Consider the following 23,602-nt stretch of genomic DNA (forward strand, 5'->3'; position numbering starts at 1 on the left):
GCATGGACACGCTCAGAAGCCAGCATACAAATGATGCATTTCAGACCCACCTTGTGTAACGTGGTCCCCAAGGCAGCGGTTCAGCGTTTCCTAATTAACAGCAGATGTGCTTTTGGGAACAAACATTGGTAACAATGATTTTTCATCAGCGTGATGGGTTTGTGACTGTACTTCTCACCCACACCTTTAAGAGGCTTTCAGAAGGGGCATTTGCAGCTCACATCCTGCGACTGTACTAGATGGCTGCCTACATCCATGGGCCAACACCACTGAGAATGTCGAGATACAAATAAGTCTCACTTGTTAAATAGTTTTTTCCCCTATGTGTGTGATCTCTGTACTTCTGGAAGTAAAGGAGGATCGCGTTAATCGGAACCAAGCATAAGCCCCGATCCTGCAATCTGTTCCATGCGGGCGGAACAAAGCAACATCACGTACTAGCTGGCTTCTCCCACACGACTCCGCCCAGGCACTTCCACCCAGATGTGACACCCGCTACTACAGTTCTCTCCCCTCCCTGCCAGTCCGCTGCAGTTTGCAGACGAGCAAATCATACAGAGCAAATAAATTAACCCGACAAATTTAATCCCTTCTCCTCCTGGAACACTTACAAGCAGGTCACGGTCTAGTCGAGATCCGAAATGACTTGCACATCTTGTTTTAGCTCTCTGGATCGACCGTGAACACTCCTCCGTGACTGGTCGCTATTTGCTCTTTCGTTTCGATTGGTCAGCCAGATCACATGGCACAGTTTCCATGCGTGGACTGAAGGGGCGACTACCAGTGCAAATTCTAGCACTTGCGTATTTAAAGCGCGGTTTCCGGATAGACTCGCCTCGAAGCCCGGTAGCAGCACCGTGCACTCAATGCCACGGCTGATGGGATTGCGTGATCACCGGAAATGCCCACAAGGACACGTGGGGGAGTCACGGGCACAAGTTCTCCTGAGCGTGCAGCGTCCTATACCCAGCACACACTAATCCACAGTCCTTCAAAGGAGGAACAATTCAGGTCACCAGGAGATGGCCACAAAGCCAGTCCTCGTGCTCCTGGGGTCCCAAGCCAGGACACAGCACAGTCATACCATACATGGGGCAGCTGGCACCACCCACTTGGGTGCCATGGGAGGGGTGGGACCCTCAGGCCAACCCTGGCTGGCCGCCAATGTTTCTGCAGCAAGGGCACCCCATGAAGAAATGTCTAAGAGCGAACAGGGAGAACTTATCTTCCCCTGGCTGTGAGCTTCTTCCAGCGCAGCTGCCCCAACGCCCGTGAATAGGCCTGTATGGGGTCCCTGCATTGGGATAAACCTTGGTGGGGTTGAGTCTATCACCCCCAAACAGACTCTGCTTCAGGCCCATCTCTCCTGAGACCTAAACACTCACGAACTTCGGGGAGGTTCAGATCCAGAACTGGCCCCTTTCTACATACCAGGCTGATCCCAAACTCTGGCTATGAACACCCCGAACCTTTGGCTGGTTCACATTCTAGATCCAGACCTGGAGCGTGGGCCTGTCTCTAATGAACAAACAATTGCAGCTGAGTTTTGCAGGGTCTTTCATGCAAAAACACTTCCTGATGCATCACAAAAAAAGAGCCCAGTGGCAGATGAGGCCTCAGATCTTCTCCCGCCTGCTAAGAAACTTCCCCAATCATCCCCCAGGGGCTCCCCATTCCCACTCAGCCGTTCTCCCCCTCCCCCATAAAACCCTTCCCAATTCTTTCCAGCTTTCCTCCTACCCTGACCAGCCGTTCCCCCATTTCAGAATCCCAGATCTGTCTCCTGGGCTGGCACCAGAGAGAACTTCCCTGGCAGAGGGCAGGATGCCTCGCTACAGCTCTGCAACAGAGGGGGCCGAGAACACAGTCATTAGACCGGAGGCGATTTGTAAATAAGAAGGGTTTTTGTTCCATGTGCTGTTTCCAGCCCTGAGGGCTCAGCGCCATTCAAAAAGGACCCACTAGTTTGCTTTTATTCATTCATTCCAGACAGCCTCTTCTCTCCTGACCAAGGGAGAAAGGGGACCTGAGCAGGGCCCCAGCTATGAATAGCTCTGTCAGGAGTATAATCTGAGCTCTGCTGGGCTGTTATAACTGGGCTTTTCTTAGGTCCCCAGCGAGGCAGTGTGAACTGACCACAGCACTGGGAGCCAGGGACACGAGGTTTCTGCTCCCAGCTCAGACGCGGTCTCCCGTTGAGTCTTGGTGAACTCGCTTAGCAGTGCCTCGGTTTCCCGATCTGGATGAGGATAACAGGGGCTGGGAGGATTAACTAACATTTGTGCAGTGCTTTGCAGACGTGAACGTCTCAGAATTAAAAGCACAACGTACTATTATTAACCGCCCTGGCTGAACCCTGAATGCCAGCAAAATGTCTCTGTGTTAATAAGAACTCTTATCTAGCACTCTACACAGGAGCATCTTTAGCCCGATTTTACAGGTGGGGAACTCGGGCAGAGAGCAGAAGTGACTCGAAGGTCACACAGCAGACCAGTGGCAGAGCTGGGGGTAGGACACAGGTCTCCTGAGTCCTAATCTGGAGATCTTGCCCCTAGGCCCCGGCACCTCCCTATTATTAATGGAGAGCACGAAACAGAACAAGTTATGCCACGAGCAGCGTCTCTGGAAAGGAGCTGCCAGGAGGAGGATGCCAAGGGCATACGCATACGGCAGCCGCCCCGGTATGGAAGGGAGCTGGACGGTGCTCCCAAAGGTTCTGAAGGGAAGAACGAAGACTTTAGAAGCACACACCTGTGGTCTATGCCTGTCTTCAGGGATCCAGGATCTAGATAGGTTAGATGAGCTGTCCTATCCCTGCTACATAGAATCTCAGAAATGTAGGGTGGAAGGGACATTGAGAGGTCAGCTAGTCCATGGCCCTCTGCTGAGGCAGGACCAAAGAAACAGATCATCCCCTCCAGGTGTTGGTCTAACCTGTTCTGAAAAACCTCCAGCGTCAGGGAGTCCACAACCTCCTTAGGTAACCTGCTCCAGTACGGACGTTTTTCCTAACATCCAACCTAAATCTCCCTGGCTGCAGATTAAGCCCATTACTGCTTGTCCTACCCGACGTGGCTACGAAGAGCAAACGATCCCCCTCCCCTTTATAAACAGCCTTTACATATCTGAAGACTTATCAGTCTGAAGACTTCACTCCGCTTTTCTCAAGACTAAACATTCCCCAGGGTTTGTAACCTCCCCTCGTAGATCAGGATTATTTTTGTTGCTCTGCTCTGGACTCTTAGTAGAAACAGGGATGGAGGTTTGAGCAATCTCCATCACCAACATACCTAAAGTTAGGCTTCCACAGTCATCTTTAGCTGCTTAAATACGTGGCCTAGTTTTCAGAGATACCGAAGACTTTTGACTCTCATGGACTTCCCTGGAGGCTGTTGGGAGTTCAGAGCCTTTGACAAACAGGCTACTAACGGAGCTGTGCAAGGCCCCAATTTAGCAAAGCAGTTAAGTACATGGCACCGAAATAGAAAGGACTTTGGCACGTGCTGAGGTGCACCATTGGACTGGGGCCCAAATATGAATCTAGGAGCCTCACTTGAGGCACGGAGAAGGAGAAAGAATCGCCCCTCTTCTCCAACCTGGCTGTGTGCAATGTCTCTGAAGACGCCCCTCAGCAGAGAGCGCCGTCCCTTTTAACAGCAGGAGAATTCATGCAGCTCTAGTTCCCGCCCCAAACTCAGCCCAACTAATGACCATGCTGGAATCACAGACGTTAGACACCTATTAGCTGATCTGTCCATCTCTCAGGGGCCGATGCAGGATTGGTGCTTATGACACATTTAGCAGCGCTTGTCCAAGAAGAGCCAAGATACAATGCTGATTTCCCTGCAGAGTATTTGGGGAGGACTTCAGGATCGGTCACGGTCTTCTCCTCGCCATACAGGAGGGCGGCGTTTATTCTGCAGTTCTTACTTAAGAGTCAGGCTGAGCCAGGTCAGCAGCGCTTGTCACAGAAAGAATCACCCTGAGAAGGGGACAGTGTGCTCCGTGATGTGCCTCACCTACCTTGGCTGCTTCTCCTTCGCCAGCACGTGAGGTCTTCTCCAGGGGTCCTTAAAGTCCCTTTTAAAGGAATCTGGCAAAATCTTAGCCACCTCTGTCAAAAGAGCACAGGGGGTGCGGAGAGGAGGGATGCAGAAGGTTAGAAAACAATGCCCGGCAGAGGGGTTCAATCACAGAGACAGAGCTAAGAGGGCGCAGAAAGCGAATTATTAGGAGCATGGCCTGCTTGGTGCCTGCTCCCAGGCTCTGGGAAAGTGGGGGACCCAGACCAGCAGGGAAGGGAATAATGTTCATTGCCATTAGTGATATTAATGCAAATACAGGGCATGAGTCAAAGCTCACTCATGTAATGGGAGTCTTTCCACGGACTTCCTTGACTGAATTTAGATCAGGCCCATTTTTGTTACGGTTAACAACTTACACTGTATGGCAAATCTCAAAGCGGCCAAGTATCATTAACCCCGTTCTACAGATGGGGAAACTGAGGCACATGGAGAATTCAAGTCTGGCCCAATGTCACACAGCTAATCAGTGGCAGAGTCAGGGTTTGAACCCATCTCTCCTGACTCCAACACCCCACTAATTCACATGCCACAGCCCTAGTTTAGAGACAAATTCTCAACAGACCAGCCAAAAGGAACTGGTCTCAAAGATGGGAATTCCAAACGGGGGGGGGGGGGGGAATGGATGCTGTTCAAACATGTATCCATTTACCCCTGGTGTATTTTGCATGGTGCTGAAGCAAAGGCTGGATGGTCTCCAACAGAGGTCACCTATGCCACATTCCTGCACGTGGGATATCAGGATTACTCCCATGTCAATATACGGCAATACGATACAAACACAGGATCACCGTGGATACAACAGAGCCTCTGCCTACCTGCAGCTGGAGGTGCAGGCTCTCAGCTTTGTGCCCACAGATGAACTGGAGTGGAAAACATGAATGCAAAATTTGCAGATGCACTAGTGTTTGGCCCGATTTGGGCCAGTTTAGCCTAGAATCTTAATCTTTAAATGTGACCCACAAATTCTTTAGAGAAAGTGAAATCTGGAAAGAGACAAAGGGAGGGACTGTAGAAGGTTTTAATAACAATCAGGATTTTCTTGCTGAAATCGGGTGTTATCTTGAGAGGAACAATAGTCCAGTGGCTAGAGCACTAGCATAGGACTCAGGAGACACAGGGTTGAGTCCCTGCTCCTCCACAGGCTCTCCGTGTGACCCGGGGCAGGAGCAAGGCACTTAGGCTAGGTCTACACTACCCGCCTGAATCGGCGGGTAGAAATCGACCTCTCGGGGATCGATTTATCGCGTCCCGTCGGGACGCGACAATCGATCCCTGAATCGACCAGTGGAGGTGGAAGTAAGCGCCGTCGACGGGAAGCCGCAGAGGTCGATTTTGCCGCCGTCCCTACAGCGGGGTAAGTCGGCTGCGATACGTCGAATTCAGCCACGCTAGTCGTGTAGCTGAATTTGCGTATCTTAAATCGACCCCCCCCTGTAGTGAAGACCTGCCCTTAGTCTCTGCCTCCATTCCCCATCCCTAACAGCACAGCCCTGCCTCCCAGGGGGCTTGTGAGGATAGGTACATTAAAGCTTGTGAGATGCTCAGATGTGGACCATAAAAGTACATACAGTAAGACATCTTCAGCTTTTTAAAGTGCAACACAGGAAAACTATCCACACAGGGCGAGTCTCATATGATAGTTTAACTTCATTCTCACTGTGGGTAGCAACGTGTCATGAGAACCTGACGACACCATGTAGGGCTTTATACCTCAGTTACCGGTCTACGCTACAATTGCTGCGCTAGTCAGGGAACCTGGTTACTGCACAGTTTCAATGAGAAGTGTAGAGGGAAACTGTCTATAGTGGAGGCAGTTTTGCCTAGTGGATAGAGCACTGGGACTCAGGCAAACTAGGCTATATTCCCCATTATGCCACTGACCTTCTTGGTGACCAGAGGCAAGTCACTCCACCACTCTGTGCCTCAGTTTCTCCATCTATAAAATGGGGATAATGTACTGACCTCCTTTGTAAAGTACTTTGAGACCTACTGACGCAAAGTGCTATAGAAGAGCTAGACATTATTAATTACTACTAACGTCTTTTTAATCCAGTTAGAAGGAACACAATTAAGGGTCCATCCACACTGCAAATTGGAACAACTGTAACCATATTGGGGAACTAATCTGCTGTGTTGTTGTTGTCATCAAGTGTCATGACTGACCTGTAATTCAGAGGGTAGGTGAGCCATAGCCTATGGTTTTCCAGTTCTGTTTTAACCCAAGTTTGCCACGTGCAATGGCCAGGCAAGCTGCGTTTAACCTGGTGCTAACAGAGACCATTTTTTGCCACATATTAAAAACAGCGCCCTCTTGCAGCTAAAATGCTTTGCCGTCCCTTCATCTTCCAGCTCCATCGCAGGGACTGCGCTGGGATCGCACAGGGCAAAGCAGCTCCCGTCACATCTGAGCTGTGCTGAACATCACAATGGGTCGTGGGAGCGTTTGTACACGTGCAGACGGGCGCAGAGACCTTGCCCCACACGCTTCACTTTACCTTTAGCCGTATCACAGGCTGGGTTCTCCCCAAAGCACCCTCTCCGCTGCTTGAGGTCCGGACAGGGGGTCCCTCCATTTCGGGGTGGGACAGCGACTTGCCGAGTCCGGTCTTGGCTACCGACCCCACACAGGGAGCTGCACTCGCTCCAAGGGCCCCAGGGCCGCACCACGCAGTGGATGGCTGCTAGATAACAAGATAAAGAGGCAGGGGGAGGGGACAGAGAATGAGAGACAGATGGAGGGAATGAAAGCGAGAGGTGTGAAATAGGAACAGATTGAACCAGAGAAAGAATGAGCGACAGGAAGAGAACACGAGAGGGGGAATAAAGGAGTGTGTGAAAGAGGAACAAAGAGGGAGGACGAGAGATCAGTAGGGCAATAAAAGCGGACACCAAACATTTCCCATCCCCTGTCCAACAGGGAGTAAGAGCCCGACCTTCTTAGCAGCACCCTTGATGACCAGCTCATTTCTGAGTCAGACAGCAGCATACAGAGACAGAGCAACAAAAACCCTGCGGATTTAGAGGAGGCCAAACAGACCAGGAACCCAGTCGATCAATAAAGCCTCCTGTCTCCATTGGCAAAACATTCTAACTTTCCTGCCTTCTGACTCACTGCATCCATCTCTCTGCATCTCTCCCACTCCCTCTGACTGTTCCCACCACGCTCGGCCCTCCTGCCTAGACTTCCCATCGGGTCCCACATGGCAGGTAACCTTTGCCAGGAGAGCCCGCCTCTGTAGAGCGCCCAGCTATGTGAAATGGAAACTCGGGAAATGTTCGCCTCTTAGCGGGGCCTTGCAGGGCAGCTCAATCCCAGGGCTTGTCAGTTCACGCTATTCAGCGGGCGGGCATGTGACCTGCCAGCAGTACCAAGGGTGGCAGGTGACGGCAGGAGAACCAGAAATCCTGAGATAGTCACACAATGCAGCAAGGCCCAGGGGGCAGTCAGCAGTAAATACAAGGTCTACTCCCAGATGGGAATGGATGTACTATATCTACACAGCCCCTACAGCACAGGAGCCTCCTAAAATTCAGATCTATCATGCAATTGGGAGGAGGGAAAAGGTTTAAAATACAGTGCTACCAGCTCTCAGGATATTACCCTCAAGTCTCATATCTGGGGCTTTTCTGAAAGCCCCAGCACCTGGAGTCCTGTGATCACATGAGAATAGCAACTTTCTTCTTTTTTTTTTAAATGAAATTTAAAAAGGAGACACAACATCTAATCCTCATGGCTGCGAAGAAAAGCTTGAAAATGTGACCCTGGCAGGATACAATGCCAGAAGGCAAATAAAAAGAACCCAAAAGCTGTTATTTCTAATAATCTCATGGGGGGGGGGGAGGAGGAGGGAGGCTGACTCATGGCTTTGAATGCTTGGGGCTAGTGACACTGATTTTAGGAAGAGAGAATAGGCCTAACTCAGCACTGCATTACTCTAGTTTTCCCTGTGAAGGCAGCTGAAATATACTGGTGTAAAACTATGGTGGTGAATCAAGCCCTATATTTGTTGTTGTTTATTGCATTAAAAACTGCGCCAGATTCTCGACGGGCATAAGTGGGCACAGCGCCATGCTCCGCTGATTCCAGTTCAGTTGTGCCCATTTACCCTAGCAGAGAATTGGTTCTCCCAACACTGAATTAAGCAGGTGTGGTGCATTTGGGTGGTTCCAGACAACATGCAGCATGAAACTGGTATGCAGCAGATGAACAATAGACAAACTAGGGTTCATGTTATTAAATGCATCTCATGCAAACTGTCCAACACTCATGATAGTGCTGAAGCAGACATTCAATGACAACTGTATCATCTCAAATGTTAATGAGGATGATGTCTCAAACGATAATTGAATGAAATGCTAGTTACAACATTAAGCATTGCAGAAGAGATGGAATGGTTATGGGTAGGCCTCCAAGAGTTCTGTGGTTCAGTCAATCTCTTGTGTAAGAAAACAGTCAGGCACACAGAATATTGCAAAAAGTAATCTGGATGTATGTACAAATGTGACAACAAACAGGTAACTCAAGTCATCCAGATTCCCTCTGATTGTAACAAGATGCAAGGAGACCAGAACATATCCCCAATCCAGAAGTACTAGTTCATATTAACTCTAATCCTAGAGATTCATCCATTCGTGCCAAACCAAGATAAAGGCAGGTGCATACAGCCCATAATCAGACGTTAGGAAAATACCCTTATTAAAGGGCAAGAATCCACCCTCTCTCTCCTACTCCCTGTCCTTTCCCTGACATTTTCAGCCTGTTTGCTGAAGCCTTGAACTGTAATTTTGAAACATGCTCTCCCAGAGTCAGCTCTCTGTTTAATACTCGATGATGCTCATTTTAAGCCATTAATAGCAAATAGCAATCTCACTTGTAAAACACTTCCAACAGTCTGAGACTTGGTCTTTATTCGGCTCGCTTGGACATGGGAATTACTTGTGCCTACTCATGAAGTCTTGAATCTCAATTCCAACTAACCAGCAATTAATTGCAAATTAAAAAAAAAAAAAAAAAAAAAAAAAAACACCACACACACAAGTGAGTTTAAACCTTTAAAAACCCTTTAAGATGAAAGAGCCATTGTCTGACCTTTGAACCTTGTCAATCAAAACCATAAGTTAACAATTAAAGAATTGTTACCCCTCTGATAATTAAAGAATGGCTTTCTAAGACCATCTGATTCTATATCAGGTTAGCACGAGTATCAAGGCTGGTGATATCATGTTAGCAAGGGTGTATTTCTAATATACACACACACATATTAGGGACTTGCATCTGCAAGAGGATGGTTAGATACATAAATGTCCCTTTGCAATTATAAACACTCAACTTGCACCCACTTTCCATGAGAACTGTGCACTCTAATTGGGCATCCAATTTCACATACATCTTCACACATGCAGTTGTATGCACGCATTTGTCCAAGTCAGGCCCTACCAATGCAACTTCATTAAATGATTATTATCAAACATTTACACCGTGGGAGCGTCTAGAGGCCAAAGCTGTCAGAGTCGCATCATGCTAGGTGCTGTACAAACATATAAAATGACCGTCCTGAGCAAACGTGGATGTTACTTTGGTTCCTCTGGAGCCTTGAGATGGATAGGCGCAAAAACACCCATTAGGTGAACTTTGTAATGGGAGTAGCAAACCCCCACCACCACCACCACCACTTTGATTTGGTATCACTTTACTTATCAAAACAGGTGGCCCCCAATTGCAAATAAAAGCCCAGGTGTTTAGATACCTGACTTATCTACAGGTTAAAGGGGTTCCTAACAACCTTTACAGCTTGGACAGAAATCGGAGGAGAACAATTTAACATATGGTCTCTACCAGTAACAAGGGAGGGCTCTTAGGAATTGACTTGTGGTGAACGGCCTATGCTGCTGCTTAGAGAGGGCACGGTGTCCTATGGGGAGCAGTGGTGGAGCCAGCCTGGGGGTGTGTGTGGGGGGGAGAACAGGACACGATAGTGCCACCTTCAATTATACCCACTGGCCTGCTAATTTTACACGTTACCATACCTGTGTATTATCACCAAACACACACACACACACACACACACACAGTAGTGCAGCAACTATTCACTGGGTGCCTCCTCCTCCGCCCCCACTGAGATGGCACCAGCCACCTGCCCTGCACCACAACTCTAATCCTGGCCTGGCGCAGAGGAGAGGCCCCCAGGGGGAGCGGAAGGGGGGAGAAGAGAGAAGGTTGGAGAGTGAGTCTGCCCCACACCTGGAAGCAGCAGCAGCTCCTGTCCTGCAGGGCCGAGTCCGGCTCCCCACTCCGGGCGTTGCAAGCTGGTGCATGGGGTCGCAGTACCATTCAGGTTTGGCCAGGATGGATGGAGGGGTGGCTGAGCCAAACTTGAGTGAGTGGCATTACAACATGACCACCCCACCTGACCCCGTGTGTCATGTCACAATGCCCAGAGCAGGGAGCCAGGCCCTGACATCGCTTGGCTGTTTTAACTGCTGAAAAACCACCTCTCCTGGCTTCATTTCCAACTGGCTCTCTTTGGGAGCCTTTCCCTTCCAAAAGGAAAGGGGATGCACTCACACTGGGGCCTGCAATGGAATTACTGTATTGTGTTCCAGTTGGACCAACAGACCCCAAGACCCGGTTGGGCCAGTCAACCCTACCCACCCACCCAGCAACAGAAGCCATTCCTGATTCTTCTCAAATGCGGAGATGCAGAGGAAGAGTTGCAGAGTCAGAGAGAGAGAGAGAGTCCAACACCCTAGGAGCTCCTTGCTGACTTGCTCCAAGCAGGGCTGGTGTCATGGTGACCGGAGAACTTCCTACTTTCCCCAGCACATTGATCAGAGACTCTCCAGCTCCTCCTCCAAAGGAGGGGTCCACCACAAACAAACTTCCTTTCAAAGGGATGTGTGGACTTAGACCCCCGTCTTGCAATGGGATTCTCTAGCATCTTAAGCCTGTACAGTGCCCCAATGACTTCACTGGGGGTTCATGCAAGCAGAGGGGTCTCTCCTGAGACGGGAGGCCCCCCAGCTTCAGGAGCATTTCCAGGAGCTCTCCCTCTCCGCCAAGGGGACGGTTTCCCTGAAACCAGCGGAGCCGAAGCTCAGCGGCTCACAGCTGAACTCGCCAAACCTTTTGACAGCGAATCTGTTTCTAACCCAACAAGGTGCGGTTACATTGTTCACAGTTTCCCGACCCTTTTATTCTTGGGCAGAGGCCACTGCTCTGTAATCCAGCTGAGTTGTGACTGGGCTAATCTCCAGGGAGAATAGGGAGGGCTTATTGGCACTGTTTTCTCCCATGAGCACGGTGACTGACATGCCCGGCATGGGCACTTGCTCTGCCCCTGAACAGCTTTGCATGCGTGTGGGGGGGCTTCCCTTTGCAGTGGGGGGAGGGGGAGTTGTGCATCACCGCAAAACGCTGCATTAACCGTTCACCTCTGCAGGCCTCTGCTTAAATCCCCCAGACTGACGGGCCCAGCCTCCAGGCAGATCATATTCCCTGCCCAAGGCCTGGCACAGTTCTGGTCTCTGCTCAGCAAACCAATGGGACTGCGACAGAAGAGGGACCACTGCAGGGCACGAATGAGGTGCGAGACGCCCACCAACCAACCATATTTATTCCATCACACCTGCCCACGCCGGGTCAGATCACACGCCTGGCGCACCAGCCATCACACAGGGTCGCTCTGAAACACCCACAGCGCCAGGACCAGCTGGGCTTCACCGCTGTTCCCTCTGCTCCCATTCTGGTGCACCCAAGGAGCAGAGAAGGACTTGGCTGACAGCGTAAGTGCCTTGGGGGGTATAAGGGAAGAAATCAGCAGCGGCTCTTTACTTCCAGTGGGGGGGGGATAAAGTCTCCCCTCCACCCCAACACTTCTATCCAGTGAACCACAAATGTAGCTTCCCTCACAGGAACTCAGCCCGCAAATCCTTCCCGCCATCACCCAGACTTGGACACTGGTCAAAACACTGAGGATCATACAGCTCCTGTGGGCTTCATTGGGAGCCAGAGGGAGGGAATCACACCCCATCTTTCTAATATTTATCCCCTTGTTAACATCTATACCCCCTCAGAGTACAGGTGGCATAGGAATGGACACAGTCTGTGTTTGCACCTAACTTGATGCATTTGGAATCAGAAGCAACTGTAGCAAACTACTCGCCATAGTTCCCCTCCACGCCGAGCGCATTTCTGCCTTCCTTCCCACTCTTCCCCTTGAGGGGAGGGGAGAGGCAGTGTTTGCCCAGACTGCCTGTTCCACACTTGACAACGTCCGTGTCACCATAGGAACCACGTGTGAGAACCGAGCTGCTATCCCACTGAACGCCATTCACCAGCTCTGCAGAGGCCACGGATGGGCTGGGGAGGGGAGGAGCAGACGGGGGGGTGGGTCTTGGGAAAGAAGGCAGGTTGTGGGGAGGAGGATTTCCACAGTTGAGTGGGGCAGGCTGGAATATCAGGTTTCAGTAGAGGGACCCAAAAGTAGCAGGCAACATTGGTGGGGGATTATTCTGAACCCCTGGATACCCAGAGGCATTCCACACTGCATGAAAGGTGAACTCCCTTGAGTAGCTCTTCAATATGGGGCCAAGCCGATGCCTCACTGCTACCCATAGCCTCAGTCTTGATCTCACACACACAGACCCAGAGGGGAGCGGCTAGTGGAAGTGCCCTTGACTTATTCTAGCTACGGGCCCTACCATCATCTGTGCCTTTGTCACCCCAGGCAACCCCACATCTGATTGTGAGGTCACATCCACCGCCACTCTCCAGAGATTCCAACTCCCAGCCTGGCCACCTGGAGAAGTTGCAGCACCTGCCTGCTGCAGCCCTTTATGTGGCCATGGGAGTGGAGTGCCCAAGGAGGAGAAGCAGCACACATACCGTTCATCATAAACCTGCAGATTGCAACCAGGAGCTTCTGGCTTTGAACTCTCTGGAACATCCTGGGCCTTTTTGTGGTGCCCAGACCTGACTTATTCCCAGCATTTGTTATCTCATTGTGGATCAGCTGCCTTCCATGCCAACCAAACAGCACCAGGCTGTCCCCTCGTGGGAAGCGCATGGCTGACTGCCACAAAGCACAGCATGAAGGACACACTAGGGTTCAAATGCTCATGGCCCAAGAAGACAGCAATGTGGATGTGGCCAGGGTGGGGTTTTTAAAACTTGCTTGGAACATGAAACGCGTGAGTCGGCTGGAGCCCTCGTCCTGGGGCTGTCAGCCTCCTGGTCAATCAGTCGCGTTGGAACATGTAACTGGTGGCTCCTTAGACATTAGACATTCCCCAACCACAGGACCTGCCTGCCTCCAGCAGACCTTCTACTATCTTTGGTCCCACCCAAGCTAACTGAAAAGTGAGCTCAGGCTCTTTATACAGCTGTGAAACATGGAGAGAGAGAGAATAAGCATCAAGAGCGAGTCATGTCACAGAGGGAGGAACAAACAGAAAGAGAACTTCTAATTGCTGGCAGTTCTTCAGACCTGCAGCACAAGTTTCACTCCGTGTTTGTTCTCATTTCCACATTGGGGAGATGAGGGTCCCCCTCCCCAGCGGCTGGCACATTGCAGACATCAGTTCTTGCCTACAGGCACTGCTCCAGGACAAGAAATCCTCGCTCAGCTCTCGCTATGCAAGGGGGCTTGGGAGAAAGGAAGGGGTAGGGGACGTTCTCATTGCAATCATTTAGGAGGTTCTCTTGTTCACTGATGCTAGAACTTTCCACTTCCTAGTTCATTCTTCAGTTAAGCTAGGGAGATTGAAGCAAGTGTCCTGACGTTCGTGCACCATGGAGTAGCGTGCCAGTGTGTCTGCACTGCCAAGAAAGATCTGTAGGAGCCCGTCTCAGAGCCTGGGTCAACTGACTTGGGCTTGCACTATGGGGCTAAAAAGAACAGTGTAGACTCAGGCTAGAGCCTGGGCTCCGAAACCCAGCGAGGGGGGAAGTTCTCAGACCCCAGGCTCCAGTTTATTTTGTCAGATGGAAGGACGGGGGGGGGGGGGGGGAGTATTTAGTAGAGCAATGCTTTGATGAATTCAATGTGGTTTGCTGCAGAATTAAAACAGAACTCCAAACACAACGTCACCTCTGAGTTTAAGAAAACAATACATCTCTAATCCCCAAATAAAACTTTTCATTTGGTAAACTGTTTAGATTTAGAACTATTTGCCTATAAATATTTACATTCAATAATTGGGCCACACTATTTGCAGCACATACACCCAACTTCATCCTTTCCTCCGGTTTGTTTTTTTAACCCTTTTGAATACTTCCTGATGCTCTGAAATGTATTCTGAGACCGGTTTTTGTTTTCTTCCCATTTTCGTGGGTCAGATCTTTAACCCGTTATCCACTAACAGCTTGAAATGTGTACTTGGTGGGACTGAGATTCAGATGTGCATGCACTTTCTTTATTGTGTGTATCTTCTAGATTAATACACAGCCTTACTTCAACAGACAGACTAATGTATTGTCGTAATACATAGATCTCATGCAATGGATTGTATTTTCCTAATAAAAACAAAGTTATTTGTTATATATTTAAATGATACAAAAGGTGGAAATCAGGGGGAAAAAAACAACAACAACAAAAAACACACGAGTACTACTTTTTGTAATACCCAGGATTTTTTCAGTAAAAATCAGTTTAAACTGAAAACGAAGGGGCTCAGGGATATTCCAAAGAGCAAAGTAAAAATCATGCATGGGAAGAATTGCTCCTAGTCATTACACATGCAAATGCAGAACCGTGCACTAGCAACTCCATATAGAAAGTGATTGAAGAACCCGTCCAGTACGTCAAAGGCAAAAAGGTAAAGACGAGGTGCCAATTTAGTGGATTTCAATGTACACCTCTACCCCGATATAACGCGACCCGATATAACACGAATTCGGATATAACGTGGTAACGCAGTGCTCTGGGGGTGGGGGGAAGCTGCGCACTCCGGTGGATCAAAGCACGTTTGGTAGAACACGGTTTCACCTATAACGTGGTAAGATTTTTTGGCTCCCGAGGACAGCGTTATATCGAGGTAGAGGTGTACTCTGCATAATCCATTATGAATCCCCACAGCATTAGGAGCGGTGTCCTCTCTGTAAACTCCAGGGCTCTGGGAGACCTATGAAAAGAAACATCTGCGTATGGGTGCAGCCAAACCCTCAACATCTGGACTCTAGACCTGTGCCAACAACAACAAGTTGCTGTCATTTAAGTAAAGGTCACTCACAGAGACCAAACAACAAGCATTCCAAGCACCGAAAGGCCCCAGCAAGCAGCTGTCTTGGTTTGGCAAAGACGACGTTATGGTTTCATGCGGGAACCGTCCTACCCAAATGACGTCTGGCACTGCTAAAGAGATGAGGAACAAAGAAAGGAGGATCAGGCCAAAGGAACTGGATGGAGCTGTTCTGGATGTATACGGTCAGAGTAGGAACACAATCCTCCTGTAACAGGTGCTATCCATGGCTACAGGCTACCACTGGGCATGTTAGCCAACCTGGGACACAGCATCCAAAATGAAGACAACTTGCTGGATGGAGTAAACTTGTGCTGGTCAATATCCTCCAAGTGCCTGGGGGCTTCAGATTAGACCGGATAAAGACAAGACCAAAATGTGTGAACGGCCTTGACAGGTTCTCCCATCCCTGCCTTCTGCAGGGCTGCCGGCCCCTTCTTCTGAGGCAGCTGGTCAGTGACTGGACACTGGGCTGGGTGGGTGGCTGGTCTGCTCCGATCTGGCAAGTCCCACGTTCCTGTTCGCTTCAGATAAACCCCCAGAAGTTTGGTGCTTCTCCCAATCTCTCTAGTGTCCTGACAAAAGGCTCTCTTGGAAGATTTCCAGGACTTCATTGTCCTGATCAAGAGTCTCGGAGTCCCGGGTTTTCTGGCCAAAAGCAGGAAGACCAGAGGAAGCCACAGAAATCATTGTGTGGGGGGGGGGGGGAAGGGGGGAGAAGAGGAATGAGAGAGAGAGAGAGATGTACAACCCCCAGCATTGCTAGGAAACAGCAGATGAGGTATCCATAGGGATCAATGGTAGATGGGCCAAGCTAGCCCAGCCCACTGGCTCTGTGGGAACAGGGCAGCACTCTATGGCCTAGCTGACTGTTCTCCTGTCCGGCCCAGAAAGGAAACAAAGCAGATGAGAATTTCAGGGTATTTCGGAACTCCCTGCTGCCTTTGTTCACATGTGACAACCTGTGGCATGTGCCTTGGCTAACTGGCTCAGAGATGGTGCCCTGTCATTTCAAAGCTAGGAGCGGTCTCCCTGCATTTCAGCCTCCTGCACAGGACCCGTTGTCTCGCTCTCCTGAGGTCACCCTACGCTGGCACAAACTCACAGCAGAGGGTTCGACTGACTGAACTTCTACGCAGAAGGGAAAGAAATAGAAATAAAGGGGAAGCGCAAAGCGATTTAGCAAACGCCAAGGAAATGCTCCCCCCAGACGGCCCCTCTTCAGTTCCTCCCTCTTGCTCCCTTTTGGAGCCTCTTCCCTGTGTCTCTTTCCCTTTCTCTGCGTCACTAGGATGGGAGCATCACTGTGCTCAATGCAAGGGGAGAATGCTACAGCAGTGGCCAAGGTGCGTCCTGACTTCCTCCAGCAGCGACTCGGCTAGACAAGGAGCACCCGCCGGCCTCCCGCTAGCCCCACTGGCTCTTCGCTTTGCTGGCTCAGCAAGGCTGGGAAGGTATCAGGAGTGGCTGGCCGTGGCCCTGTCACAGGATCTCCCATCACCAAGTCCCTGGGCGACAAGCGGTGACATGCACGGCCCCCTCCACAGGCCTATTGGCGCTTTTCCTACTCTCCACACCCGCTCTCCGTGCAGTGCACCCTCCACCAGCCGGTCACAGGCACTGGGCAATTCTGCTCTTAATCACGCGAGTGTCAAGAACAATGGATTCTCCTGAAGCTTGTGCCTCAGCCACCCCCAGCTTCCTCATCCAACTGCCCTTCAGCAGACACCACCGGGAGTGACAGCTGGCAGCTAGCAAGGCCTTGACACCCACAACGGAGCTCCAAAGGGCCCAGATCACCCAGACACCCACAGCAAAGCCTCAAATGACCTACAACAGCAGAGCCCTTATCCCCATGAGACGACAACACCACAGCCCCGGGACACAAACTCTACACGGTGATGAGGCAACAAGAGGCAAGAGATAGATTTGTTTAAATAGGCAGCAACGCCCAAGGTGCATTTGAGGCTATTTGGCTCTAAGAGAGTCTCATTCAGACCAAGGAAAACCAGCAGATTCCAAGTTAAGCCTGGAAGGCTGTGCTGACATTCCAGTTTTAACACACACCATTAGCTCCCTTTCCTTCCCCTAAGCCACACACCGTGCGTTAATCCCACTGTCCTCACAGCTAGGCTGCTCACAAGATGTGCAACACTGAGCATACGGCTCACTTGGTACTAGTCGCTATGCGGTCATACAGGTGTGTGAAACCAGGCCCAGAGCTGCAGTCCTGTATGGGACAGACACAGGAAGGCAGGACACAGTTCATATTACTGCAGGAATCTGGAAGGGATAGCTCAGTGGTTTGAGCATTGGCCTGCTAAACCCAAGGTTGAGAGTTCAGTCCTTGAGGGGGCCATTTAGGGAACTGGGGCAAAAATCAGTACTTGGTCCTGCTAGTGAAGGCAGGGGGCTGGACTCTATGACCTTTCGGGGTCCCTTCCAGCTCTCTGAGATAGATACACATTCTCCACACAGGAACGGATTGCCCTTCCCCATTTGCTGGATTGCAGACAGGGCTGTTTGAGAGCGGGAGTGGGAAATGAAACAAGGGACTCTTCTCCAATGTGGTGCTGTCTCCCACCAGTCTCCAGGGCACTGCTGTGTGAAGACTCTGGCTGCATTACAGAACTGCTGGGTTTTTAAGATGACGTGGTCTCATCTCCTTCATTCAGATGACAGGCAGGAGGGTCCAGTGGTTGGGGTGCTAGCCAGGGACTCTGGAGACATGGAGGATTCTGCCACAGACTTGCAGTGTGACCCCGGGCAAGTCACTTCATCTCTTGGGGTCACATTTTCAAAAGCACCTCAATTACTAAGTCCAGTTTTCAAAAGTGGTCACTCAGTCACTTCTGCAAGTTTTACCCTACATGCCTCTGTAACCTGGAGAGAATAGCACTTCCTACCTCGCCCGGCAAGGGGAGGATAAACAGACAGTGCAGATCGTGGTGGCCACGCAAATACTTTACACAGATTCAGGTACCCCAACACTACAATGCACATGCATGCTCATCATACGTGTTACACCTATGTGACATCTATGCTAGAATGGGAATGTTCGCACCTACCACCAAAGAGCGGCTGGCAGGTGCAGGCTACTCTGCTCATTCCAGGACTTCAAAAAACACAAAACTAAGAGTCTCTCCTGCTCTTTGGTTACAACACCAAGAAAGCCATTGGCCAGTTCAGCCATTGAAAAAGTCACAGAGAAAGTCTATTGTTGGCAAGTCTCTGACAAGAGAAAATAGCTTGAACTTCAGCCCCAGATAGAGCTTTTCAAACCCCCATCAATAGCCTCCCCCTGCAGTTCACTGTGCTTAATTCAATGAACACAACAAGTTCCCGCACCCCCATTCATTCATTCTCTTTCCTCCTCCTCCCCTCTCTTCTCCTCACACAGTCTCACTGATCTCCACTTTGCTCTCACGCCAGTGTGATGCCATTGACTCTGATGGAGAATTAGGCCTGGTTTACACCAGCGTGTGAGAAGAATCAGAGCGACTCTCTTCCTCTAACACATCTACAAGGACAGAGTGGCCGCCCAGGCCGTCACCTTCCTGGGGCTGGGTCCTGCTGCCCTTACTCCTGTGAGCAAACCAATGGGGCACTACTTACATGAGAAAGGGCAGCAGGTCACACCCCCGGCTATGCCAGCACGTATCAAACAGGTTTAGGGCTAAGGCTCTGGTGTCTGGAATCCAGGGCGTTGCTATTTAACCATGATCTTGGCAGCCTTCAGACTGGGGAAACGGGCCTGAGACATTCTCTCTCCCCAGCCCAAATCCCTCTCAAGCCTCCTGGAAACTGTGCAACATTGTCACCTGTGCTCAGGGTCCATCCATCCTCAGGCCAACAGAACAGTGCCATCAAATGCAGCCAGAACCATCAAGGAGTGCCTCTCACTGTGCCCATAGGGAACAGAACCTCAGCCCCAGAGAGACGCCCCGCTACAGTGGGACCTGCTCAGAGTGAGCTGGGGTAGAGGGCAGTCTCCAGGTCCCAATATATTTAATTGCACCAAGTCCAGTTCCAGCTACAGTCACCCTCAGCTCGCAGAAGAATTGTTCTGGGGCATGGATCTCACTAGGATGGGCACCCTGCACTACACAGTAAAACCCACCATGCACCTGCCATACCAGCTGCATCTCATGAACATGCCAATCCTGGGCTTCCATTCTGTTCATTGGAATGGGTGGCCCATTGAGAACTGCCACCCCGCTGGCAGCAGAGGGCCTAATGGGGAAATGGAGCAGGCATGAAGCCTGTTGGCATACACACACTGCATTAGATGATGGGATCTACATCTGTCATGGGGCAAGGCGCTTATCTTTTACACTGGGTTATTCCATTGTTCGGTGTTCCCTGACTTTGGCTTCCCTTCGCTGGAGCAGCAGCTGAGGTTCTAAGCACCTACCCTCTGGTGGAGGCATTGCAAAGGTGGCTGGCCCAGTGCCTCCCCAAGCTGCAGTTGAACGCTGCCTACCCTCCCCACCACAAGGTGGAGACAATGAAACCCAATTAAAAATAAGGCCCGCAAACTTTGTTCCTGCCCTGTATTCCAGATGGGTTTGTTTCTGGATTCCTTCTTAGTAATACTACTTTGCCCTACACCATTACCATCCATCAAGAGATCTCAGATTGCTTTGCAAACTTTGAGCCTTACAAACATCCCCAAGCGGAGAAACTGAGGTACAGCCAGGCTTAGAACCCAGAACAGGCTTCCATTCCCCTGTTTGATCCACTAGCACAGTGGTTTTCAAACTTTTTTTCTGGCGACCCAGTAGAAGAAAATTGTTGATGCCTGCGACCCAACAGAGCTGGGGATGAGGGGTTTGGGGCATGGGAGGAGCTCTGGGCTGGCACAGGGGGTCAGGGCGCAGGAGGGGGTCAGGGCTCTGGGCTGGGAGTGCAGGCTCTGAGGTGGGCCTGGGGATGAGAGGTTTGGGGTGGAGGGGACTCCGGGTTTGGGGAGGCTCAGGGCTGGGGATTGGGGTGCGGGGTTACCTCGGGAAGCTCCCGGTCAGCGGCGCAGTGCGGGTGCCAAGGCACGCTTCCTGCCTGTCCTGGCACCGCGGACCACTCTACACCCTGGAAGCGGCCAGCAGCAAGTCTGGCTCCTAGGCGGAGGCGCGCGCAAGCAGCTCCATGCCGCTCTCACCCACAGGCACCGCCCCCCTCAGCTTCCATTGGCCAATTCCCAGCCAATGGGAGTGCAGAGCTGGTGCTTGGGGTAGGGGCAGTGCACAGAGCCCTGTGGGGGCCCCCCCGCGCCTAGGAGCCGGATCTGCTGCTGGCCGCTTCTTGGGCACAGTGCGGTGTCAAGTAGGGACTAGCCTGTCTTAGCCGGGCAGCACCACCAACGGGACTTTTAACAGCCCAGTCAGTGGTGCTGACCAGAGCCGCCGCGACCCAGTGCCTTCCAATCCACCACCCAGTACTGGGTCGTCGCAACCACTGCACTAGGACACATTTCCTTTTGCATGCTTCCTACCCATAGCCTCAGATGTCCCCTCTCACCTGGGCTCACTGCTGAACCTGACCCAGCTCCACTGGGGCAAACTTTGCCTTCGAGAATGCAATTAAAATACCATTGTGAATCTATAGCTTCTGCCTCGGAGTTTAGGACCCAGAGGTCACTGGAACTAGCTTGCAGTGAAGCCCAGTTAACAGCATGATTACATGTGACATAAGGTCACACAATTTAATGCTACTAAGGTACAAGGCTTTGATTAGCACCCGTCTACTTCACAGACTGTAATTCTTCATGGCAAATATTTGGTTTAATATTTACTATACGAAGTTAGATACAACACACTGACTGTAAATAACTTATTATGCTAGATGATAGCGAACAATACCGTTTTCTTAGAGACCCCTTGACCATAGTATTAAATGTTATACAACTAGAGTTACTAAACTACTGTAGTCAAGTATCAGGGGGTAGCCGTGTTAGTCTGTATCTACAAAAACAACAAGGAGTCTGGTGGCACCTTAAAGACTAACAGATTTGCATCCGAAGAAGTGAGGTTTTAACTCACGAAAGCTTATGCCCAAATAAATCTGTTAGTCTTTAAGGTGCCACCAGACTCCTTGTTGTTTTTGTAAACTACTGTAATTCATGTCCTGCGTGATTCACAGAACCCAATGCACTGAACACCAGCAGGACATGCAAAAAGAACCTTAGGAGAATTTCACTGAGTTTTTTTAAACTCTTGATCACGAAGATTAAAATCCAAGGGAAAAAACAAACAAAGTGAGACATCACCTAACTGAGACTAGGTTACTCTTGCTGAGATGTTTGAAATAAACAAAACAAAAAAAGAGCAGCACATGGTAGAACAACAACTACTACAGGCGAAATCCCGATTCCTTCACTCATGCTGCTACATAGTAACTATTTACATATGCCTACATAGCAACAAATAGTACCTTGCACCACTAGCGTAACTGAAATCAACAGGCCCATTAGCAGAGTAAGATGTATTTTGAGTAGTAAGGGGATAACATTCAAGCTATAAATGCATTTCCACTTTTTCCATTTTAAAACTGGATTCTTTTAATATTTCAGTTTAAAAACACAATAGATACTGAACAGATTAATTCTGCTTTAAACACACTATCCGGTACTGGATCCAACCAATGGCCCATCCAATATCCTGTCCTCAACTGGTGCCAGCACCAGATTCTTCAGTGGAAGAAATCCCATGGTGAAATAAGCCACACAGTCCAGGGCAGAGAGCAGTTGGTGCAAGGGGATATTCCGGTGACCCCACTGTGATGAAACCAGAACCAGAGGCGTTTGAATGCAGTCTTGGGCCTAGGAGAACACTGCTGTATGTGCCACGAATGTCTCTCTGGACCGTCACCCCCAACAGAACTGAGACCCCAGAACTTTCAATGGCCCCCTGCCTTTCCTAACAGGCAGATTCTTCACCTGAAAAGCCTGCTGGCCTGTACCCACCACACCTCCTGCCTTGGGCCAGGCCACACCTCCCACCAGCGCCCAGGTACAGACTGTCACCACCAGGGGCACAAGACCAGTCCTTAACTCCCTCTGAAAGCTGGGCCCCGTGTTCACACCTACTACTGTCCCCGTCGGTTCTCCTCCGCAGAACCCAAGAGACATTGCCAGGCTCGTCTCTGCCTTGGACGGGGAGGGCGCAGACAGGTGACCCCACCAAGCCGCTGCCAGGTGACCCCCGGCCCTAGGCAGAAAGAAGAGAGGAAAAGCCCAGCACAGAATCAGGGGTACAGCCGGCCACGGCTCCACTGGGAGCGGAGCTACCGACTTCAGCCGGCAGCAGCATCGGCCCACAGGAAGCAGAAGCCCGGCAGAAACAGCTGGCAAAAAAGTGCTGGGAAACCCCATTGAAAAACCAGCCTCCTTAGCCCCCCAGCAATACGCACAGCGCGGTGCTGCTAACGGGGCTGGCAGCCCAGCCCGGCTGAATCCGAACTAGCCCTTCCAGGGACCGGCCTCGCAGCTCACCAATGCGGAGCTGTTGCCCCCCCCGGCTCCGACGGAGTCACTCCGGAGTCACTCCGGATGGAGCGGCGGGGCCCGTCCTAGCCCGGCACTCACCCTCTCGCTGGCACACGCCCGGGTAATCCTCGCAGCAGTCGCCCGTCTTCTCGCAGTAAGTGTCGCAGTAGCAGGGGGCCTGGGACCCGCTGAGGTCGGCGCAGGCGTTATTCCGCCCGGGGCAGCAGCGGGGGCTCCCCCGCCGGCCGCAGCCCGCCTCTGCCCCTCGCAGGTGCCCGGCCGCCAGGAGCCAGCCCCAGCAGAGCACCCAGCAGCCCGGACTAGCGCCCGCTCCTCCCATGCTCGCCGCCCGCTTAGCGTGCCCCGGAGCCCGCTCGCCGACCCCTCCCAGCCGCCGCATGCTGGCCCGGCCCGGCGCAGCCCGCTGGGGGACAAGCCCGGCTCCTCATGGACTGTCCTTTATAGGAGCAGCGAGATCCCCCGGGCTGCACACGCCCAGTGGCCGGACAGGAGGGAAAACACTTTCTCTCCGTTCCACCTACTTTCTCCCCCACAAGCCCAGTGCGAAGGTTGCTCCCGGGTCTTAAAGCCAGCACGCGACCCCCCCTTGCACAGATCTGCTTTGGCAGGAGCTCACCTCTGAGCCAGGGAGCAAAGGAATTCATAAAAAAGGAAGAAGTCATTCAGTGGCTAAGGCTGGGTCGGCACTAAAACAGGTCAGCCCAGCTCCATGGCTGAGGGAGTGAAAAATCCACTGAATGCCTGGTGTAGACAGCACTTGGTCAACAGAAGAATT

General features: G+C 51.1%; 1 protein-coding gene across 4 annotated transcripts in view; it reads right to left on the minus strand.

Moving 5' to 3' along the window:
• LOC101951553 (somatomedin-B and thrombospondin type-1 domain-containing protein-like) overlaps positions 1-23,341 on the minus strand; it is a 32,360-nt gene extending 9,019 nt beyond the window's left edge. For 2 of the 4 annotated variants that reach the window (XM_008168778.4, XM_065568376.1), the window contains exons 1-3: positions 22,906-23,341; positions 6,581-6,763; positions 4,024-4,114 (exon numbers count right to left, since the gene is read on the minus strand). In XM_008168778.4, the coding sequence (XP_008167000.2) occupies positions 4,024-4,114; positions 6,581-6,763; positions 22,906-23,206 (575 nt within the window). In that variant the 5' untranslated portion in view covers positions 23,207-23,341. Of the gene's footprint in view, positions 1-4,023; positions 4,115-6,580; positions 6,767-22,905 lie in introns of all 4 variants that reach the window. The other 2 variants (XM_008168777.4, XM_065568375.1) reach the window with 1 other exon arrangement.
• Positions 23,342-23,602: the final 261 nt, after the last annotated feature.

Source organism: Chrysemys picta, chromosome 15, assembly GCF_011386835.1.
Source record: "Chrysemys picta bellii isolate R12L10 chromosome 15, ASM1138683v2, whole genome shotgun sequence".
NCBI lineage: Eukaryota > Metazoa > Chordata > Testudines > Emydidae > Chrysemys > Chrysemys picta.